Source organism: Panthera uncia, assembly GCF_023721935.1.
Source record: "Panthera uncia isolate 11264 chromosome A1 unlocalized genomic scaffold, Puncia_PCG_1.0 HiC_scaffold_17, whole genome shotgun sequence".
In the NCBI taxonomy this organism is placed as follows: Eukaryota; Metazoa; Chordata; class Mammalia; order Carnivora; family Felidae; genus Panthera; species Panthera uncia.
Genome location: NW_026057577.1, coordinates 10,917,107 through 10,933,984, shown reverse-complemented (window position 1 = coordinate 10,933,984; position 16,878 = coordinate 10,917,107). Strand labels below are relative to the sequence as shown.

General features: G+C 41.0%; 2 protein-coding genes across 4 annotated transcripts in view; one reads left to right on the top strand and one right to left on the bottom strand.

Annotated features, from left to right (window-relative positions):
• Positions 1 to 2,055, bottom strand: part of AP3S1 (adaptor related protein complex 3 subunit sigma 1) — a 73,317-nt gene extending 71,262 nt beyond the window's left edge. The window contains exon 1 of the mRNA XM_049649057.1: positions 1,888 to 2,055. Coding sequence (XP_049505014.1) covers positions 1,888 to 1,956 — 69 coding nt within the window. The 5' untranslated portion in view covers positions 1,957 to 2,055. The remainder of the gene's footprint in view (positions 1 to 1,887) is intronic.
• A 121-nt stretch (positions 2,056 to 2,176) lies between these two features.
• On the top strand, positions 2,177 to 14,647 carry ATG12 (autophagy related 12). 3 transcript variants are annotated; one of them, XM_049649058.1, is made up of 4 exons: positions 2,182 to 2,605; positions 6,536 to 6,672; positions 12,205 to 12,267; positions 13,608 to 14,647. In XM_049649058.1, exons 1-4 carry the CDS (start codon positions 2,443 to 2,445, stop codon positions 13,665 to 13,667), a joined length of 423 nt encoding a protein of 140 aa, XP_049505015.1. In that variant the 5' UTR covers positions 2,182 to 2,442; the 3' UTR covers positions 13,668 to 14,647. The 3 variants fall into 3 exon arrangements, with proteins under 3 accessions (XP_049505017.1, XP_049505015.1, XP_049505016.1); XM_049649059.1 differs by lacking the exon at positions 13,608 to 14,647 and adding an exon at positions 11,130 to 11,182; XM_049649060.1 differs by lacking the exon at positions 6,536 to 6,672 and having other exon boundaries at positions 2,177 to 2,605.
• Positions 14,648 to 16,878: the final 2,231 nt, after the last annotated feature.

The window sequence follows — 16,878 nt, the reverse complement described above, 5'->3', positions numbered from 1 at the left end:
CATAGTTGGCAGAACCCAATTTCTAAAAGACTGATGCACAGAAGCAGCTCCTGGCATCCCCACTTCTACATGTCCAGCGAGCGCTAGGCTCTTCTGTGCACACCTCTTAGCTCCCTGCCCCCAGTAACACTGTCACTAATGCAATGGCCAAAAATGACACCAGAGTTGCCACTGCTGCCAGAACTGTCTCTTCCCACATTAACCTTCACTGTTACCCCTAAGCAAAAGCAAAAAGTATTTCTGATCCATTTTTGGATCAGAGAAACATGTATTCTTGGATTTCCAAATTAAATACATTTTTCTGCAGATGCTTAAATACTGCACCACATGAGTGGTTACACTGACATTACGGATTTGCAAGAAACCTAACTGTTTTGAATAATGATTGTTAAGTGTAAGTATGAAAAAACACATCTTTGATTTCTGTTTCTGTATTGCGACGTAGCTTTTCTATACTGCAAATGGACAGCCAACGCAATATGGTTAAGAAAAAGATGGGTAACAATGTAAAGTTAAGGGCATTTTTTTTTCCCCAGTCAGAAGGATCGACTACCATTTTATTCTGGGTTAACAAACAATGTTGAGTTCGCTACTAGAGCACGAGTATTTGAATTATACTACACTAAAACCAAACAGGAAAAGGAGAAAATATTCTTTCTCACTAGCAAAAGCAAAACCACTTAAGAAAATGAGGAATAAGCTCAAGATTTCTCACTTCGACTAACACCTCCACAGACTGCATTATCATTTTCAGCAAAGTGACATTTTCACATTTAATTTTTAACGGCAGCAATCCTTTCCATCTGGGCTTTATCTGCAGAGAAGTGTTAGCCTTGGCACAAGTTCAATCTTTAGTTGAAAGTCCATTTCTGACTATAAGCAGAAGCGCCCCAATAGTTGTACCCCTACATTAATCCTTACCCTGACAGCTCAATGTTATGTTTTACCTGGGGGTGAATTTTGCCCCCAGATGGGCACATATGTCTGTAACCCTTCCTCAATCATTGATAAATTACTTATCCTTACTCCCTTAAAACCTCCTGCGTTTTCTTCAACAACATTTACACTTGTCAAAGAGTTTCAGGAATATGACTATTCCTCCTAAATGGGAGAAAAGCTACAAACGAGGGCAAATTCCCTTCGGCCGGGAACTGCCAGACCAGCAGGCTGACATCGTAACTTTCAGGTAGAGAGAGTCAACCGTTCTCAGCGGACAAACGTCGCCGGTTATTGCAGGACCTAATTTACAGCCACTAGGGGAGAAGCCCGAGCGAAAGGTTAGGTCCTCACTTCTCTTCTTTAATAAAGAGACACCTGAAAGTCACACCGGGCGGCCGTTGGCTGTATGGCAACACAAGGGAGAGACCGCACAGAGCGAGCGCCCGGCTGATCGCAGGAAGCCCAAGTTCCTGCGCGACCAGAGGATTACGGGGGGAAAACAGAAGCCTCTCTGTCCACAGGAGGAGAGAAAGAACTCGACCAGGAAAGGCTGCGAGTCGGGGAGGTGGGGCTCGGCGCGCACAGAAGCCGCGGGCGGCAGGAAGGCCGGGGCTCCGCCGGGTGGGCTCGAGGGCACAGGTGGGCTGCGGCCGCCCCACCGCCGAGGGCCCCGCGCCGGGCAGTCCCCCGGGCCTCGCCCGCGCCGCCGGGGAGACACCCAGCCCACAGACGGGCGGAGGAGCCGCCTGGGCAGAGCCCCGTCGGAGCACGGGAGCGCGGAGGGAGGTGAGCACCTAGCTCACGCCCGGCGGGAAGCTGACAGCCCGGGAAGCGCGAGGCGGCCGGGGCGCGCGACGGGCCGAGGCGCGCCTGAGGGGGTCGCCCTGAGGGCGCTGCCAGCCGCCAACGACTCCCCCTCTCGCGGATCGGCGGCGGCGGGATACTCACGTAGGGCTGGTAGAACTTGGAGAGCCGCGGCTTCCCGTGGTTGTTGAAGATGAGGATCGCCTTGATCATGGCTGAGCCGGGCCGACCGGGTGGGCGCTGGGGGCCAGGGCGGGGGCGGGCGCGCGAGCCTCGCCTCGGGATCTCGCCGGCGATCCTTCCCCACCCGCCCCCTCCCGCACGCGCGCGCGCGCGCTCCCGAGCCGCGGGGCGGGGTCTGGGCGGGGCCGGGGCGGGGCCGGCGTGAAGGGAAGCGGAAACATCTCCAGCCCCGAGCCCGCTTGTCGGACAGGCGCTTGCGCGCTTGGCGGGGCGCGGGTACGTGGTTCAGTGACTCCTTCCGGGGGCTGTTGCTGTGAGAAAACCGTAGTTGCGGTATTAAGAGTCAGGGCTCTGCGACAGGTTCCACATAGAGGACCAACCGGCAACTCCAACCAGCCCCGTTGGGTTGGGTCGTGCCGGCCTACTCTGGCGCCTCTGTAGCGACGCCCTCGGCGTAAAGCCCTCCCACTGCACGCGCTGAGCCACCACTTCCGCCCTCGCCTTCCACTGAGCAAGATGGCTGAGGAGCCGGAGTCTGCGCTGCAGCTCCCTCCCTCAAGTACTACTGATGGCGAAGGACCTACGGAGGTCTCCCCAGAAACAGCCACTCCGGAGCCTCCTTCTTCCGCTGCAGTCTCCCCGGGAACAGAGGAACCTGCCGGCGACACCAAGAAAAAAAGTAATTTTGAGAGCAGTTTCTTTCTAGGCAGTGGCGGGAGGCTTAGAGTGCGTCCGACTAGGTCCCTGGCGGCCAATAAAGAAGCAAAATTTAGAGGAGGGCTGGTCCCAGGCGTGGCTTTTGACCTGTCAGGAGAGAGGAAGTGTAGTTTTCGGCTTTCGAGACCTTTGAGTCGAGTCCTTCTCTAGAAAGCCATCTCTGGACGCACCTTAGCAGTGTGGTACCGGTTCTTGGCTGCCACGGTACTTACTACACTGCCTTCGATTCTTCCTTTCAGTTGTCCAGACTGCGAGGTCGTTGAAGATGGGAGCCGAGCGGGATCTCGGTGGCTGCAGGCTCTTAGTGTGTATGGGACCTAATTATTTGATTAACGACTTATGGTGATAGGGATGGACGGTGATAGGGATGGTCGGTAGCAAGCCTGGATTAGAATCCACGCCTTCCGGCCGGTTCGCTGTTTTTTGTACCAACGGCGCGCGAATTCACTCCTTGTACCAAAAAACTAAAATTTGATCAAGGGTAAAGAATGTTCAAAGAAAACCAAAGGCATAAGCATCGCCTCCCCCGCCCACCCCCTCCAGCCCATTTTGGAACCTTTATAAGCGAGTCATTTCATTGGTTGAACCCTCAACCCTTCATTGCTTGAGAATTGGTTGGTCATTGTAAAATACGGAAAATCCTAACGAAATCACTTGTCCTCGAGCACTGTATGTAGAGTTGCAGATGAAAAAGGACTGAAATCAGCAATTACGATGCGGATCATTTGACCCTGGGCCTCAGACCGTTTTTCTCACTCCAGAATTTTAAATATGGGTATGGTATGTTTTCTACTTCCTGATCTCACAGCCTCTCAATAGAACTTCATTCAGTTGCTGTTGCTTTTGGAGAATTGACTCTCCCAGCACTGTCTCCCTTTTAAGTCAGATCGCCTTTACATTTGTGGAAAACTTGTTCTGTTATTTCCACATGATACATTAGCAGAGAAACAGAAACCCAAGATTATTTGTGTAGATTACCGCTAGAATCTTTATTTCTGAAGAATTCCGTGGTTTTTATGGATTCTTGCTATTTTTTTTTCCTTCATTTTTACTGTAAGCAGGAACAGACTTTTCAAAGGTTCTTTTGCTCTTTTGGCTTTAACAGCCTTAGTCAAAAGCTTACTACTTGATCCTGAAGATAGCTGAGTAAAACAGAGGCGAGAAAACAATGGCTCACAACCCAGATATGGACTCGGGGTTATATGGCATGTTTTCTTTGGTCTACATAGTTGGGTGGGTGGTTTTTTTTGTTTGTTTGTTTGTTTTGTTTTGTTTTTTAACATTTATTCATTTCTGAGACAGAGAGAGACACAGCATGAACAGGGGAGGGTCAGAGAGAGAGGGAGACACAGAATCTGAAACAGGCTCCAAGCTCTGAGCTGTCAGCACAGAGCCCGATGCGGGGCTCGAACCCACGGACCGCGAGATCATGACCTGGGCCGAAGTTGGACACTCAACCGACTGAGCCACCCAGGCGCCCCTTGTTTTGTTTTTCTTTAAACCACCTTTGGAAGATCCTATTTTCATTTTCTGGCTCTTGGAAACATTGGAGTTTGCCTCTGTGATGTAAAACTTAGCTGCTAGCTGTTGAATTTCTACCCTGAAGTTGTCCTTTTTTTGAGGATCTCTTCTGGTGAAAGAAGCTTCAGTATTTCATATGATCCACTTTGTTTTAATCTACAGAAGAATAAAGATTCTTGAAGTTCACCAAGGTTGTTGGTCCTTAGGAACTCATTAGGATGTCCTGGGAGAGCTTTTGGACATACCAATGCCCTGCTTTCAAAAGATTCTCATTTAATTGATATTAGATACCTGTATTCTTGTAAATGTTCTCCTAGTTGATTCTAATATATAGCTAGGGTTGAGAACTCTAGGCAAATCACATGTAGAATTTTAAAAAAGAAAAAGTTAAGGTATAACTACAATAAATAACTTTCCCTTCTCTAGCTTCTTGCCCTCCCACTCTTGTTCCTTCAGCAGCATATGTAACTCACAATATTTTCTGCTTCACTTTACTGAAATTCCCAATTACAACTGAGTTATTGATAGTCCCCACGGAATTAGGGGAGGTGTGGAAGGTGAATCCACCAAAATCTTCTGTTACCTCCCAATTCATCCCTATTTAGGTAACTGAAGCCATAATTATTATATGGAAAAAGGAAGATAAACTTTATCAGGAAGATAAGTTGTATGTGTTCTGTGTTCTAGGTGCCTTCATTCCAGGGGGTAAGCTTGAGAAATTGATTTCAGTGACCTGGTGGAAATCTCCATCCATTTTTAATACCAAAGAGTGAGTCAAGAAGGATGTAATAGAAGAGAGCTAACTTTAGGGGGCAGCAGTACACTACTTTGCTTTCAGTGTTACTTTTGATTGTAGATGTCTGGGTTTTGTTTGTGTTTTGTTTTTTTGTTGTAAGCAAAGTAACTTTAGGAGAAAGGTTCATAGTCTTTGCATTATTAGCACTGTTGTGTTTTGGATTATTGAAACGATTTCTCTATCTGAAATTATCTAGTACTTTCATTTTAATACTATTACTTTCCTTTATTAAGTTTATTGTGGAAAAGTTGGTGGTTACAAAAAGCACAAATCAAATCAAATGATCGTCTATAATGTCACTACTGAGAAGTAGCATTTTGGTGCATATTTCACATTTACGTGAATATGTGTGATGGTTTTAATGAAATCAATATCCTATTATACATGCTGTTTTATATTTAGTGCATTTTGATAAGTCATACTGTTAAATATGCTTTTATAATATGTTTCTCTAATGGCTGCTTAATCCTAAGGCTCAGTAAGTATGAGCTGATATTGCTCTGAGTACTTTACACATATTAACTCATTTAATCCTGCCAATCTTATGAAGTAGATGATGATATCGTTTTACAAATGGAGAAACTGTGGCACAGAGAGATTAAAAAGCTTATCCATGGGGCACCTGAGTGACTCAGTAGATTGAGCGTCTGACTCTTGATCTCAGCTCAGGTAATGATCTCACAGTTTGTGGGTTCAAGCCCTGTGTCAGGCTCTGTGTTGACAGTGTGGTGCCTGCCTTGGATTCTCTCTCTCCCTCTCAGTCTCTGCCCCTTCCCTGTGTGTTCTCTCTCTCTCACCTTCTCTCTCTCAAAATAAATAAATAAATAAAAGCTTATCCAGATATATATACCTAGCAAGTAGCAGAGCCAGGATTTTGAATCCAAGGAGTTTAGAATGTGTATACTTTACTATATTATTTAAATTTTATCAGAGAGTGTAACATCCTTTATTTAGCCAATCTCTTCTAAATATCCTTGCTACATATTTAGGTTTACCAGGTTTTTTTGTTTGTTTCTATAAAAATGAATTCTTCAGCAAAGGTGAAATCCTCCTAAGTGACTCTTTTCACATCTTATATTTTCTTAGATTAGATTCCTAGAAGTTTTGCTGAGTCAAAACATATCTTAAGCACTTTGATTTGTATTACCATAATACTTTGCAGAAAAGGTATATGTACCATTTTGTTTTCCCAACAGTAATAATGTCTACACAGTTACTGTAATTTTACTAGTTTGGCCGATGAAAAAGGCCATGACCTTATCATAAAGATTTTTTCGTATCTTTATTCACCAAATATTTACATTTATTCTCTTTGGAATTGCCCGTTATGTCCAAATACATTTTAAAGGTCAGTTTCATGGGGAAACCTTTGTGGGACTGTAGAATCACGGGAAAGAATCCACAAAAGTATGATGAAAAAGAATATCGCCTAACATTTCTACGTCTTGGACATCCCTCCAGTATCATAAATACACAAACGTGTGTAGATTAAAGGTTTAAGTTTTCTGAAGTCTTTTATATCACATTCTCTTTGGATGCTCAGTATAATTGCCAGTATTTTTTTTTCTTTGACAGTTGATGTCCTCTTGAAGGCTGTGGGAGACACCCCTATAATGAAAACAAAGAAGTGGGCTGTAGAGCGAACCCGAACCATTCAAGGACTCATTGACTTCATCAAAAAATTCCTTAAGCTTGTGGCCTCTGAACAGTTGGTATGAAAGCAACAGTGATCATTTGCCTACATAAATTCACATTAGTTCCTAGGCAACCACAAATAATTGTTGTATACTGAGATGTTGGTGGAATTTCTGTACTTTATTAAATTCTCTGGGGAACCCCAAAATGAAATGAATTTTAGATTTGCTTTTACATTGTGAACCACTTTTGTACCTACTATATTGGTGGTTTTTCTCAGTCACTGAATGCCCATGCAGAAAGATCTCTCATAGAACATTAGTACAGAAAAATTCTGAGGTTTTTTTTTTTATTTATTTATTTTGTTATCAATGTTCCTTTCTTCCCAGTATTGAGGTAAGCAATATATTTTTGCCACATATCATCGAAGAACTAAGAGAGATACCTATTTCATAATATAGTACTTTGTGGTAGCATTTGTAAGGATTAATATTTTAAATGCCACTGGTTTTTAATTTAGTATTTGACTACAGAAATTTAAATGTCTCCAGGCATCTGGTATTTTTTTGTCACATAGTAGTATATAAGATCCCTTTATCTGCATATCACAATCTTAGTATTAATACAGATAGTGTATGAGTGGATAGGTAATTGAAGAATCACTAAGTATTTTTAAAATAAAAATTAAGAGTTTGTATGTATTAGTGTTGAGGAGGGATAGAGTTGCTTGTAAACTTAGGAGTGAGAATGTATAAGATGAGTGAATTAATTTATTAAAGTGGAATGTGTTGAAATATATTTCTGCCATTAAAGAGGAAGAAACAGATCTAAGAGTTTGGCTAGAAGTGGCTCTAATGAAAGGTTTATAGGCACAAAAGTAAGTGCAAGGTAGGTCAATCACTAGAAGTTATTTGAGACAGGAATAGCATAAAACCAAGGATTCTTCCGGAGGAAGTTGCCTTTGTGACCAATGAGAGTGTGTAAAGCATCTGTTTTATAAGAATGCCATATAGAATTTAGTTAAATAAATGCCAGAGATGGGCACAAGATGATAGTGTCATCCACATGCATATGGTAGCAGAGGACCTTGCCTAGACTCCAAGTCTAAATGGAAAAATTAGGGGAATGAAGACCTAATACTTAAAAGAAATGAGCAGAGGCTGTCTCTACTAAGGGTGCAGCCTGAAGGGATGGTGAAATAGAAACCCAGAGGAGTACCAAATAAGGCATTACTATTAGAAATTAATGAATACAAAATGAAATGATGCTGTGTTCTATGTTAATGTTAGACTATTGACTCTTTGTATTGCCTATATCCAGTAATCTGAAAGGACCTGATAGATATCAGTATGTATTAGGTTGAACCACATAAAATTGTCATCAGTCAACCACTGTAACATGTAAAAATAGCAGTTTGGTATGGTTTGACTTTAAACCTTTGTAGTGAATCCGATTAGTTCTTCCCATTTCAGCAGTAGGAAAAAAAAAGTAGAATCATTTTGTCACTTTCATCAATTAAAGTAGAACTCAATCTGACTTTCATCCGGGTGTACCCCACATTATTTTGAGTAAAATGGATGTTATTTTAAGCAAAGTGGTGTCAGAGGTGTCATCAAGTTTCCAAATTCCCACAAAAACAGAGTCGACTAGATACCAAAACCAAAAAACGTTGATCAGTATTTATAACAAAATTGGATGACGGGCACCTGGGTGGCTTAGTCGGTTAAGCTTCCAACTTCAGCTCAGGTCTGTCCCTCCCTGACTCATGCTCTGCCTTCCTCTCTCTCTCAAAAATAAATAAACAGTAAAAAAAAAAAAAAATTGGGGACGCTTAGGTGGCTTAGTTGGTTGAGCGTCTGACTTGGGCTCAGGTCTTGATCTCACGGTTCGTGAGTTCGAACCCCATGTCAGGCTCCGTGCTGACAGCTCAGAGCCTGGACCCTGCCTGGGATTTTGTGTCTCCCTCTCTTTCTGCCCTTCCCCCATTCGTGCTCGCTCGCTCTCTCTCTCAAAAATAAATAAAAACATTTTTAAAAATTAAAAGAAAAAACTGTATGATAGAGTATCCTCATGAACCCTAAAATGCATGGTATCAGCAAATATGCCAAGAAAAGCATGGAAGCAACAGATTGGTATCTGACAGCACTGGGAAAAGGAGAACCTGAAAATAGCCAACAAGTATTCCCTGGAAAGTGGAGCAGGTCAGTTTAAGAATGGTAGCTGAACCTGAGAGGGTCCTCTCCAGTAGCAGGTGATTACATATGTATCAGTGCTAAGGAGGACTGAGGAGGCTGGAACAGTCTAGCTCCAAAGAGCTGTCAAAACAGACTCAGTGGGGCTCCTCTACTGAGGAAGAGCTTCTGGAAGTGAAACAAAATTGAGCAGCGTAACAACCTGAGAGAAGAGAGAAAGACCAGATCAAAGTGGAGAGGAACAGTGGAAAGCTCGAAGTTGAAGAAAACAAATTATATATAAAAGTAAGCAATGGAGAAGTACAAAGCTCAAGTCCCATACAATGTTACAAGAAAATAATGACATTCCTGAAGACCAAGGCATGCCAGAAAGATGTGCCTGTGATAGAAGTCAATAACTAACTTATTTCAAAACGAGCTAAAAGACATTAAGAAAAACATAATCAGCATCAGTAAAACTCAAGTGAAGTGACAGAGCTAAGGAAAAGATTTATAAATAAAAGTTATTTCAGAAATGGACATTTAAGTAGAAGAAACATAAAAGCAAATAACAGATAATGCTTTAGGAAAAGTAGAAGGCAAAAACCAATTTTTTAAAGAAAAAAATGGAAGGTAGAAAAGATTTCAGAAAAGGTGGCAAGGGCGTCTAGGTGGTTCAGTCGATTGAGGGTCTCGTGGTTCATGAGTTCGAGCCCCGCATCAGGCTCTGTGCTGACAGCTCAGAGCCTGGGGCCTGCTTCAGATTTTGTGTCTCCCTCTCTCCCCCTCCCCTACTTGCGTGTTCCCTCTCTCTCTCTCTCTCTCTCTCTCTCTCTCAAACATAAAAAAAATTAAATAAGAAAAGGTGGCAAATGGTGAGTATAAGCAAAGGAGAGTGAACATATGGTTAACAGGGGTCCCTGAGAAAGCAAAGCAAAGGAACAAAACAAATAATTTAAAACTATAAATCAAAACAATAATTTGAAACCATAAATTTTTTTATTAATGTTTTTACTTATTTTTGAGAGAGAGAGCACGAGCAGGGTAGGGACAGAGAGAGAGGGAGAAACAGAATCCAAAGCAGCCTTCAGGCTTGAACTGTTGGCACAGAGCCTGACACTGGGCCTGAACCCATGAGACCATGACCTGAGCCGAAGTCGGAGACTTAATTGAGTGAGCCACCCAGGTGCCCCAAGGAAAATGTCTTAAAAAAACTTGAAACTACATAGTGAAAAAGTGCCTGAGAATATCAACAAAGAATAACAAGTACCCAAGAAACATTCTGGTAAGATTGTACTACACTTGAAACTAAAAGAAAAAACTCCTTTGCACATACAGGGGAGAAAAAGAGGACATGACTTTGAAAGAAAATTAGTTTATCATCAAGCTTTGACAGCAAAGTTACAAAGAAAGAAAATGTGAGATAAGGATTTTATATGCAACAAAACTGACTTTTAATAGGCACAAACTATTAGCAATGTGCAAGAATTTGGAATTGTCCCCATGAACCCTTCCTGCGGAAGCTACTAGAAAAAAAAACTTCATAACAATTCAATTAAAAATGAATTGATTTAAAAAAAAAATCAATTTTTAATCTTCCCAGGGCGTCTGGCCAGCTTAGTCAGTTGAGCATCTGATTCTTGATTTCAGCTCAGGTCATGACCCCAGGCCCTGCATCACACTCTGTGCTGGGTATGGAGCCTGCTTGGGATTCTCTCTCTCTGTCCCTCTGCCCCCCTCCTCTGTGTGCTCACGTGCTCTCTCTCTCTCTCTCTCTCTCTCTCTCTCTCAAATAAAATAAATACAATCTTAAATGTTTCTTGAAAAAAAATTTATCTTCTGAAGATGTAGCATTTAACAAAAGATTGCATTTTAAGGTTTTGTTTTTTTTTTTAATGTTTATTTATTTTTGAGAGAGAGACAGAGACAGAGTGCAAGCAGGGGAGGAGCAGAGAGAGAGGGAGACACAGAATCCAAAGCAGGCTCCAGGCTCCAAGCTGTGAGCACGGAGCCTGATGCAGAGCTTGAACTCATGAACTGCGAGATCATGACCGGAGCCAAAGTCGGATGCTTAACCAACTGAGCCACCCAGGTGCCCCCAAAGATTGCATTTTTCACATTTTACTTCTGTGGAATTTTTTTTAAGTTTATTTATTTTGAGAGAGAAAGTGCACAAGCCAGGGTTAGGGGTAGAGAGAGAAGGAGAGAGAGAGAATCCCAAGCAGGCTCTGTGCTGTCAGCACAGTATATGTATGTGTATGTGTATGTGTATGTGTATATGTATATGTATACGTATATGTATATGTATATGTACCAGGCACTGATAGGTGATGTGACTTATCTCATTTTATCTTTTCCGACAGTCCCATGAAGCACAAGTACTGTTATTTTCCACATTTGCAGATAAAGAAGCAGGGTGAGAAAGGTTATTTGTATTTGGAGCCAAGATTCAAACCTAGATCCATCTCTGTAGAGCCTCTGTTCTTAGTTACCACACTGTATTGCCTAAGGGAGAAATGGAAGGAACATTTATTCTTGCTATAGCTGGTGATCCACGTAGGATCTGATGTTTGGTTGTCTTTTTTTTTTCCAGTTAAGACTATGCTAAGCCCAGGAAATTTTAGTCTTCAAGTTTGATTACAAAGGAAAATTGAATATGTTACCTGCAAATAATGTTGTTTGTTTTCTAAAAAGAAAATTATCAAAACCCACTTTGACACCGAGGCCTTTTGTTTCAGTTATCTTCAGAAATGTATTAAGTACTAGAAATGTTTTAGTAAGAACAGACCACCGAAGCATTGAACAGTGAATCCTTTAAAGAACAAGGCTGTAAGGATACTAGGTTTCAGTTACATTACTTTTTTTTAATCTCATATGGCTGGAAGTGTGACTAAACAGTACTCCACTGATGTTCAGTACTTTTGAGAGTCTTCAAAGGTGATAAAGGTTAAAAAAAAAAAAAAAATGTTTTTAAGTCCAAACATGTGTGGCATTTATACTCCCATCCCAAAATGCACAAAGTAGCTCAAATACTAGATTTCTTGATTTGGGGCTGTATCTGTGTGGAATTTCCTTAGGAGAAAGCCTGTCTTTAATTATGAGTAAATGGGAAAATTTATATTTCCAGCAATTCCTTGAATAAACCTTCAAATGCTATTTGTAAAGACAGTATTTAAAAGTTTCTCAGTTATAAAAAGTTGGGAGCCACTGTTGTAGGACCAGAAATTTTGTTATGTGTGTTCACCCAGAGGAAAGAGGTGATTGATCTTTATAAAGCTTTCATTGGGTTGACTAACTTATTAGTATTAGAAGGAGTTTAGGGAAGCTTTTTTCACTTGTGAAGACACCTTGAAATAGCTGATTGATTGGAGCACAGAAAAGTATAGATTAATCAGGATACCACTGAACATGAGTCACCTTTTTTCTTCTCTCTTGCAGTTTATTTATGTGAATCAGTCCTTTGCTCCCTCCCCAGACCAGGAGGTTGGAACCCTCTATGAGGTAAAACATCAGTGCTTTGTTTTCTTTCTTTCTTTTTTCTTTAATAATTTTTTAATCCTTTTTTTAAAGCATGGCATATATATTTTTTAATTTTTTGCATGTCTTTATTTATTTTTGAGAGAAAGAGACAGAGACAGAGTACTAGCAAGGGAGGGGCAGAGAGAGAGGGAGACACAGACTCTGAAGCAGACTCCAGGCTCTGAGCTGTCAGCACAGAGCCCGACATGGGGCTTGAACTCATGAACTGTGAGATCATGACCTGAGCCGAAGTCAGAGGTTTAACCAACTGAGCCACCCAGGCACCCCTTAATTTTTTTTTTTAATGTTTATTTATTTTTGAGACAGAGAGAGACAGAGCATGAACGGGGGAGGGTCAGAGAGAGGAAGACACAGAATCAGAAACAGGCTCCAGGCTCTGAGCTGTCAGCACAGAGCCCGACGCGGGGCTTGAACTCACGAACCGTGAGATCACGACCTGAGCCGAAGTCGGACGCTTAACCGACTGAGCCACCCAGGCGCCCCTAATAATTTTTTTTTAAGTTTGTTTATTTTTAAGAGGGAGCACACGTGGGCCTGTGCGCTTGTGCACGGGGACAGGGGCAAAGAGCGAGGGGGACAGAGGATCTGAAGCAGGCTCTGCCCTGACAGCACGGAGCCTGAGAACTCAGCACGGTGAGATCATGACCTGAGCTGAAGGCGGATACCTAACCGACTGGGCCTACCAGGCGCCCAGCACTTTGTTTTCTTGATGGAGTCTGCACATCTGTATATATTATGTGATCATTAACTGACAACATTTGAAGAGATGATAGGCCATTCTTAGTCGGCGTGAAAGGAGAGATTACTTTCTTGTCATATCTAACACTTTGAACATAGTTGGATCTCAAATTATAGTGGTGGGGGAATTAGGAAACGCATAATACAAACAGAAGATGACTATGAAGTACAGTAAATCCAGATCTGCCTCCCGAGACACTGAAAAGGAAGACAACCCAAGAATGACTTTCTTATCCCACATTCTTACGGGGGGTTACTGGTCCTAATCACTCAAGTGTGCATACTAGCACCACTACTGGAAAACAGTACATACCTTATAGTCAGAGATGGGACAAGGTACTATGCAAGCCCAGCCATGCCTAAAATACTAGGTTTTATTAAATATTTATGATTACTGATATGTGTCTGAGAGTAACCTGGACCTGTGGAAAGAAATAGTCTTATAGATAACTTACGTGTATGAGGACATTTATAATACGTGTAACTTTTTTCTTAGTTTTATCCAGGAACATCAAAAATTGAGTTTAATTTACTGCCTTTTTTTTTCTTTTTTTTTTTTGTAGTGTTTTGGCAGTGATGGTAAACTGGTCCTACATTACTGCAAATCTCAGGCCTGGGGATGAAGTACAGAGAAAAAGATCTTGCTACCCAAATGAATCTTCACAAAGGAAACAGCCTTGGAAAAAGTTTTGATACTTGTGACAAGAGACTTGTGTATGTGATCTAGTTAGCATGTATCTACCATGACTTCTGTTTATGCCTAAGGAAATCCATAGAGTAGATGGGCTCACAAAAATGTGATTTGTATTAATACACAAATCATCATAGAAGATTGACTTTAGAGTATACCCATTACTACAGCTCTTGCTCCAAATCTGCCTCCAGTGTGTTGAAAAGGAGACTAAGACTGTAGAAAACTTCTTCGTTACCAGTTCTCAGTGACTGAAATTGTTTACTTGTCGAATGAACACTCTGCTGATTTTTTCCACTGTAAAAGGCAGTTTACTAAGGGATTCTTTTTGTGTGCATTCAGGGAAGTTCAGTTTGAGGTATGGGTTATGCCTTTTCTCATGTGCATTTAGACCTACGGTGTTAGGAAGTAGGAACAGAGACTGGCTGGCTTTATATCTCACATGGTCCAGTAGGTGGCAGCCTAGCTGGCAGAAAGATTTCAGCAGTTTGGTTTTACATTTTTCCCGGATGATAATGGAGGGAAAAAGCGTCTCCTGCTACTTTGTAGCAATTTGTAGCAAACATCTAGCCGAGAGAGCAGGCATGTTGACACATTAGAAGGCTGCTTTAGAGAATGTGCCTGGTTTACAATTATTTTAGTGGGAAACGTAAGGAATTTTACAAATTCTGGACAACTGAGCATACAGCACTTCAGTCCTATCATTTAAGGAGTGTGAGTCCTAATGGTTGTAACTGTGGTGTCATTTTGTGTCTTATTTTTACAATGTCAAAAGCATTTAATGAGTAAAGCCAGGAACATCTTTGAGTTTTTTATAATCCATTTTCTACCCTGAAAATGCTCAAAGAATAATGGATAGCCTTAGGTTTTTTGTGTATTTCATTCTATGACTAAAAGTACCATTTTTCCTGATGCTGTAAGACTGGTAATTGCTTACAGGTGAGATTCTGTATTTTATCATTCTGTACTATAATGGTAATGCAGCATTTCAAAAAAGCATTCCAATAAATGGATTGGAATGTTCAAACAGGAGCTAATACACGGATGAGAATTCTGAGTGTTTATTTTCAAAGGTAATTATGATTTTGTCAAAAGACTTTGAGCTACACTTTTGTCCCTTAAATCCCACGATGTACTTTATGGTTAATGATCTGCCATATGTTAGCATCAGGGTATGCTAAGGAACAATTCAGTTTACAGTGATGCAATCACTCTTCGGTACTCGTTTTTCTGCCCAAGAATGAATTCTTAAGTCTCCTTATACTGATGGCCCTGTGTACTAAATTAATATAGCTAGGAGTTAGCGCTGGAATAATACAGGATGAATTATGCAAATTTATCTTGTAAGACTGGGGAAGAAATTTATATATATGTTGAAAGCTGGGAAGGGTATTATTTTTGAGTCAAATAAGTTGGATATGGAAAAGATCTATTCTCTAGCTTTATCCACTTATAGTTACTGAAGGGTGTGGATATATTTATTTATATGCGTGTATGTAGCAAAAATGTGTTTAAATTACATTAAATTTGCCATTGAGGTTTCGGATAGAATATTTACTACCTCAGCATTCAAAACTGCTTGAGTTTGACTTTGTAACATCAACTTAATTATCCTTTTTTGATCTAAATGACAAATCTAAGGTTAGCTAAGTATACATACCTTATTTGTTTTCATCCCTAATAACCTTGAAAAATATATGGGGCTTTATGTATTTTTCAAACCATATTTACATTATCTCTTAAATCCTTGCCCAAAGGATTTAGTCATTCTGTGCTAACTTTGCAACAGTTAACTTTTAAGCCTGGATCTCATAAGTTATTGAGTGGCTAGAAACTAAAACACACTTCACAAGTATTTTTACAATTATCTGGTTTAAACTGCCTTAATTGTAATTCAGTCTGGGGCAGGGAGCACCAAACCTTCCAGTTGTACTTCAAGTTTTGCATCTTTATGAGAAAATCAATGTCAGTAACTTCATGCCTTACCTTGCTGTGCGAAGATGACCCACAGCACACACAACATATATAGTAATGGAATATTGTGCTTCCGTCTTTGAAGGTCCCAGTGCCAAGGATTTCATAATGAGCCCCCCCACACTTAGGGTATAAGGTATGCTGAGAATTTTATCTGTAGTCAAAATAAGATTTGCTACATCGTGGAATCTATGATTTTGTAGAAGTTTTAACCCCCAAGGGACCTTAAACATCTACTCTAATCAGATTAGAAAACCAAGTGCAAACTGCTCCTTAGATTGTATGGCGCTAGTCAGCTGGATTCATTTGTGCTCAACCCAGAGCCCGAGGGGTCTCGGTGTTGAAGGACTATGGAAATGAAAATCCCCTTTCCTGCACCTTCTTCATTTTCCAAAGATCATAATACAATGGGTAAGCATCTGGCAGTAGGGAAGTCAATTACAGACCTCATGGTGGAAGAAAAGTATTCAAAATAGTTCAGCAATGTCTTGCTCTTTCCCTACATTATCCAACCCACACTGGACTACTCACTGTTTCCTGAACAGGCCTTGTGCTTTGTTTCCTACATCTACTTATGCAGTCCACTTCTAGAAGTATACGGAGATCTTCCCCTCTGAAAATCCTACCTCTCTGCCTAATTCAGATTTTAACTTTTCCTCAAAGCCTGTCTAAATCATTTAGGATACTCTCCCTCATAAGAACACTCACAGCGAACTCCCACTCTTTCAGCACTTACTGTATGCTATATTATAAGCACCTTTCAACTTATAAGCTATATTATAACACCTTTCATGATTGTCATGTCTCTGAAAACAGGGATGCTTTTTGGTGTTTTATTTGGTCTCCATGCATAATATTCAGTATGTTTCCTTATACATATATAATCAGTAATTGATTATACAATACAACTTTGGATTGCGAGTCACTTGTTCTGCGAGTGTTCCGCAAGACAGGCAGACGTCTCTAATAAATTTTAATTTGATAAATGAGTGAGGTCTTGCGATATGTAGTATGCAACACCAAATGTCACATGATCACAACTGAGCTAATGGTTCTTGAAATTCGCTTTGATAGACAAGTGGTTAGGATTATAAGCATGTTTCTGGAACAAATTATGCTTGCAAACCAAGGTTTTACTGTATATTGAATGAATGAATTTTTTTGAGAGA

Excerpts from the sequence above, each read along its gene's own strand:
- ATG12 (XM_049649058.1), top strand. The coding sequence starts at position 2,443 with ATGGCTGAGGAGCCGGAGTCTGCGCTGCAGCTCCCTCCCTCAAGTACT. Across the intron at positions 2,606-6,535 it reads CGGCGACACCAAGAAAAAAA|TTGATGTCCTCTTGAAGGCT; the intron begins GTAATTTTGAGA and ends TTTCTTTGACAG. Across the intron at positions 12,268-13,607 it reads AGGTTGGAACCCTCTATGAG|TGTTTTGGCAGTGATGGTAA; the intron begins GTAAAACATCAG and ends TTTTTTTTGTAG.